This window comes from Colobus angolensis, unplaced genomic scaffold, assembly GCF_000951035.1.
Source record: "Colobus angolensis palliatus isolate OR3802 unplaced genomic scaffold, Cang.pa_1.0 Scaffold99, whole genome shotgun sequence".
Lineage (NCBI taxonomy): Eukaryota > Metazoa > Chordata > Mammalia > Primates > Cercopithecidae > Colobus > Colobus angolensis.
Window position 1 is genome coordinate 6,602,338 of NW_012123931.1, and position 6,079 is coordinate 6,608,416.

Here is a 6,079-nt window from a genome sequence, read left to right on the forward strand (position 1 = left end):
CTGGCCTGATGATCTGTAATGCTATCTGTAAGGTGTTGTCTTCCACTATGGCTGGCTAAGTCTTTTTTTTAGGTCCAGTAATAATTGCTTTATAACCTGGGTGTGCCAATGTTGGGTGCATACATATTTAGGATAGTTAAATATTATTGATTTATCTATTTATTTATTGAATCCTTTGTTAGTATGTAATGTGTTTGTCTTTTTTGCTATTGTTGGTTTAAAATCTGTTTTATTAATACAAGAATAGTGACCACTGCATTTTTTTGTTTGTTGATTTTTCCACATTTGTGTGATAGATGTTACTTTTTCCCTTTACTTTGAGTTTATGGGTGTCATTATACGTGAGATGAGTTTTTTAAAGCCAGCAGAAGGTTAAGTCTTGTTTTTTTTAAATCTGATTTGCCACTTTGTGTCTTTTTTTTTTTTTAATTTTTTTCTTTTGAGACAGAGTCCACTCTGTCACCCAGGGTGGAGTGCAGGCATGATCTCAGCTTCCTGAAACCTCCGCCTCCCAGTTTCAAGTGATTCTCCTGCCTCAGCCTCCCGAGTAGCTGGGACTACAGGCACGTGCCACCACGACGGGCTAATTTTTGTATTTTTAGTAGAGATGGGGTTTCGCCATGTTGGCCAGGCTGGTCTCAAACTCCTGACCTCAGGTGATTCACCTGTCTCAGCCTCCCAAAGTGCTGGGATTACAGGCACGAGCCACCATGCCTGGCCACCACTTCATGTCTTTTAAGTGGAGCATTTAGACTGCTGTGTTCAAGGTTAATATTGATATCTTAGTTTTTGTTCGCTTCATGTGCTCTGTAGTCTTGATTGTGCAGTTGCTTTGTAGGGTCTGTGGGCTATGTACTTATGTGTGTTTTTGTGGTAGTAGGTATCATTCCTCCATTTCCATGTTTAGAACACTCTTAAGTACCTTGTGATGCCAGTTGAGTGGTAGTTAATTCACTTAGTGATTGCTTGTGAATTCTTTGCTTATGAAACTTAGTTTGCTGGAACATAAAATTCTTGACTGGAATTTCTTTCTTTTTTTAAATCTTTTTGTTGTTGTTGTTGTTGAAATGGAGTCTCACTGTGTGGCCCAGCCTGGAGTGCAGTGGTGCAATCTCAGCTCACTACAACCTCCACCTCTGGGGCTCAAGCAATTCTCATGCCTCAGCCTCCCCAGTAGCTGGGACTACAGGTGAGCGCTACCATACCCGGCTGATTTTTTAATATTTAATAGAGGCAGGCAGCTAACTTTTTGTATTTAATAGAGGCAGGCTTTCACCATGTTCCCCAGGGTGGTCTCAAACTCCTGAACTCAGGTTATCTGCCCACCTTGGCCTCCCAAAGTGCTGGGATTACAAGCATGAGCCACTGCACTGGCCTCTTTCTTTAAAAATGTTAAAAAGAGACCCCCCAATATCTTCCAGATTGTAAGGTTTCTGTGAGGAAGTCCACTGTTTGATAGAATTCATTTTTTAGGTAATATGACCCTTTTCTCTACTTACCTTTTATTTTTTTATTTCATGTTGACCTTGGAAAGTCTGAATACTATGTGTATAATATTCAGATACTATACTTATACTTAGGGATGGTTGTCTTGTATAGTATCTCAAAGGAGTTCCTTGAATTTCATGTAACTTTATGTCAACCTGTCTAGCAAGATGGGAAAATATTTCGTAGATTATATCCTTAAGTATGTTTTCCAAGTTGGTTGGTTTTTTTTCCTTCTCTCTCAGGAATACTAATGAGTCATAAGTTTGACCCCTTTACATAATTCTGTAATTCTCAGAAGCTTTGCTTGTTTGTAGTGAATTCTTTTTTCTTTACTGTCTTCTGACTGAGTTGATATAAAGGAGCAGTCTCTGGGCTCTGAAATACTTTCGTCTGCTTAATCTATTCTGTTTTTAAGGCTTTCCATTGTATTTTGAAAGTCCTGTAGTAAAATTTACAATTTTTAAAGTTGTGTTTGGTTCTTTCAAAGGAACTAATGAGATCCTTTTGAGGTTATGAAACACTCTGGCTTTCTATATTGCCAGCGTTCTTTTGCTGTCTCATCTGAGGGAGCTGGTGCTTCTTTTGCTTTTGAATTTTCTGTGATTTGGATGGGGCTTGAAAATTTTTTTTAATTCTTTTTTTCCTTGAGGGTTTGGCTGTGGTGTAGGTTGTGTGTAATCAGTTGGTGCCATTTATGGTTATTTTCAGAGGCAGAGTCTCTGTCTAGGTCCCTGGGTTGTAGATAAGTTCCTGCGGTGGATTTCATAGAGTGCTTCGTGTTGAAGCAATGGATTCTTGTTTGTGGTGGAATTCAGGCTTCAGTCCAAGTACATGGCACTTAAGAGTGTTCTGGGGAGGGAAGATCGTGTGCGAGAAATCGTTTTCTCTCCAAACTTATTTTGGAGCCTTGGTGATATTCCCTTCAACTGCTGGCACTGCACCCATTTCCTTTGCTTCAAGGAGGGCTTTGGTGGTCTGTGCTCCCCCCTCCCTTAGGGACAGTTCACACTTTTAGGTCACCAGAAAACCCGTATTTATATCAGGGGTCCTGCTGTTCTCCTTTGCTTGCAAAAGTAAGAGTGGGTTTTGGAATGTTTCTGTGAGTTGTTTGGTGATGCAGCCGCTCGAGGATGGAAAATCACCTGGCAGGGCAATTGCGCCATGGGTTTGCAACCAGTATTGCACCTGCAGCCCAGGATTTTTGGTCCAGCACATGGCTGTGGGGCCCACCCAGTTTGTGGTCCCTCAGCTCAGCAGGTCTGTCTCCAGTGTCTGCCCTGGGAGCAGGCTGAATTGGTGAGGTTTGTCCCAAGCCATCTGCATTGAAATGGCTGAGCTCTTCCAGATGTTCTAGGCTGCTAGGCTTTCTGGGATAGAAGCCATGTCTGGTCATCTGGCCACACCCTTCCCAGTTTATTCATGTGAATGAAGGGGAACCCAGCTCCCATGCTGGCCCATGTTCCCATGTCACACTCTTCTCTGTGTGCTGACAGTGTGGGCTTCTACCCCACTTCAGCTCAGACCACATGTATCAGCTGAATATTATTAGTCGGTGTGCAGAAGACCTGGGCAGCTGGCACTGGGCCCATGGATTTGTCCTCTGGCCCTTTGGGGTCAAGCACCATCTGTGATGTCAGTGGATGCTGTGCTGTGGGCACCCTTCTGCAGGAGCAGCCAGGTAAGTCATCTTGGAAGGTGCCAGCAGGCAAGGTGGTGCATGGATCAGATTCACCTCAGTCCCATGACAGCTACAATCCTGCTCCCTCTCAGCCTGGCAGACAGCAGGAGATGGATCCCCTCAGTGCAAGGTGCAGAGCCTCGGAGGATGGGCACCTATGGTCAGCTACAGCTGCACAGTGAAAACTTCAGATTTCCACCAGAGTTTAAGCTGTGCCTCTGCCTATTCTCCAGGTGGCTCCCCCTGCCAGTTCACAGACGTATAGGGATCATATGAGATTCTGTAATCAGGAGCTCGGGCTAGATTTAGCTGGGAAATGTCTTTCAAGGAGAAGGAACCAAAGTGAGAATCTCAGAGGTCCGTGGCTAGACTGTGTTGCCATGGGGTTTCTTCACATATCCCTTCCTGAAGTCTGGTCTGGATCTAGGAGCCAGTCCTGGTGCCCAGTGACTTTGAGCAAGCTTTCCATCTTCCTCTTCAGCCACAGTGTCTGCATTACCTCTGAATTAAGCTTTCTCTCAAAAGATCTGTTTAAAGTGTGGTGTTTTACTCAACATTTTGTTTTCTCTCCTTGGAGTGAGTGTTTCCCAGCTGCATCTAGTAAGTCATCCTGTCCTTTTCTTAATTTTCTATGTTAGTTTTGTAAAGTATGTGTATCTGACTCTGAAAATAACAAGTGGGATATTTTGTTAATTTTATATTTCAGCTGTGTCTTCTCGTTACACTGAAGACTTTTTGCCAGAACAGGGCATGAAAGATTCATTCCAAAAGGTGATACTGAGAAGATATGGAAGCTGTGGACTTGAGGATTTACACTTAAGGAAAGATGGGGAAAATGTGGGTGAGTGTAAGGATCAGAAAGAAATTTATAATGGACTTAACCAGTGTTTGTCAACTCTACCTAGCAAAATTTTCCCATATAATAAATGTGTGAAAGTCTTTAGTAAATCATCAAATCTAAATAGACAAAGCATAAGACATACTACAGAGAAACTTTTCAAATGTATACACTGTGGCAAAGTCTTTAAATCTCACTCAGGCCTTTCTTATCATAAGATAATTCATACTGAAGAGAAACTCTACATATGTGAGGAATGTGGCAAAACCTTTAAGTGGTTCTCATACCTTACTAAACATAAGAGGATTCACACTGGAGAGAAACCATACAAATGTGAAGAATGTGGCAAAGCTTTTAACTGGTGCTCGACCCTTACTAAACATAAGAGAATCCACACTGGTGAGAAACCCTACAAATGTGAAGAATGTGGAAAAGCCTTTCACTGGTGTTCGCCCTTTGTTAGGCATAAGAAAATTCATACTGGAGAAAAACCCTATACATGTGAAGAATGTGGCAGAGCCTTTAACCGGCACTCACATCTCACCAAACATAAGACAATTCACACTGGAAAGAAACCCTACAAATGTAAAGAATGTGGGAAAGCCTTCAACCACTGCTCCCTACTTACTATACATGAGAGAACCCATACGGGAGAGAAACCCTACAAATGTGAAGAATGTGGCAAAGCTTTTAACTCATCATCAATTCTTACTGAACATAAGGTAATTCATAGTGGAGAGAAACCCTACAAATGTGAAAAATGCGACAAAGTCTTTAAGAGGTTCTCATACCTTACTAAACACAAGAGAATTCACACTGGAGAGAAACCCTACAAATGTGAAGAATGTGGCAAAGCTTTTAACTGGTCCTCAATCCTTACTGAACATAAGAGAATTCATACTGGAGAGAAACCCTACAACTGTGAAGAATGTGGCAAAGCCTTTAATCGGTGCTCACACCTTACTAGACATAAGAAAATTCATACTGCCATCAAACGCTATAAATGTGAAGAATGTGGCAAAGCTTTTAAACGATGCTCACATCTTAATGAACATAAGAGAGTTCAAAGAAGAGAGAAATCCTGCAAATATAAAAAATGTGGGGAAGCTTTTACTCACCGCTCAAACCTTACTACGTAAGAATTTTTACTATCGAGAAATCCTACAAATGTAAGGAATGTGGCAAAGTCCTTGAATCTTGCTCAAGCCATTGAAATCACAAGATAATTCATACTGGAGAGAAACACTACAAATGTGAAGAATGTGGGAAAGTCTTCAACCATTGCTCACATTTTATTGCACATAAGAAAAATTCTGATTTTAAAAAATGTGGCAAAGTGTTTAATAACTGCTATGGGCTTACTCATGAGAGGTTTTATGCTAGATAAAAGCAATAAAAGTGTAATGATACACATTACATTTATCTGTGGAAAGATGTCACCAAATAAAAGCCTTAGATTGCACAAGGTGTAATGATAGTGATACATTACATCTGTACGTGGAAAGACTTCAAAAATATAAGCCTTAGAGTAACACAAGAGTTTTTACCCTGAAGAAAAACATTCCAGATATAAAGATTGGTGCAATACTTTTACTTATGTTACAGATTTTGTTGTACATGGGAGAATTTATGCTGAAGGGTAACCCTCTAACAGTTGCTCAAATTGTATTCAATTTTAGAGAATTTGTATTGGAAAGAAACCCTACAACTCTAATGAATATGAAAAAATTGTTTTAAAAGTACACCTTAGAAAATGCTAGAGAGTTTATATGAAAGCATTTAACAGATGCAATAAATATAAAAAATTAATCAAAAATCAAGTCTGAATGAACATCAGAAGATTCACAGTAGAAACCACTAAGATGCTAACACTTTCAATGTTATTCTAAATCAGGGTATTGATTACAAAGAGTAATTCAAAGTTAACATAGTTTAGTTAGGTTAAACAGGAATAAGAGAGTAATATTTTGGAACTTACAGTTATATTCAAAGTACACTGTTTTTTGCATGGAAAGAGTTTTAGATTTTTACAAAGGCAAATTTCGATGTAATTCAACTCTCAAATGACTTGATGC

At 40.2% G+C, this 6,079-nt stretch overlaps 1 protein-coding gene across 4 annotated transcripts in view; it reads left to right on the forward strand.

The window, feature by feature from the left end:
- The window catches only part of ZNF682 (zinc finger protein 682), a 37,765-nt gene extending 32,007 nt beyond the window's left edge, over positions 1-5,758 (forward strand). For 3 of the 4 annotated variants that reach the window (XM_011933003.1, XM_011933004.1, XM_011933002.1), the window contains one exon: positions 3,873-5,752. In XM_011933003.1, coding sequence (XP_011788393.1) covers positions 3,873-5,143 — 1,271 coding nt within the window. In that variant the 3' untranslated portion in view covers positions 5,144-5,752. Of the gene's footprint in view, positions 1-3,872 lie in introns of all 4 variants that reach the window. The other variant, XM_011933001.1, reaches the window with a different exon arrangement.
- The last annotated feature ends 321 nt before the right edge of the window (positions 5,759-6,079 follow it).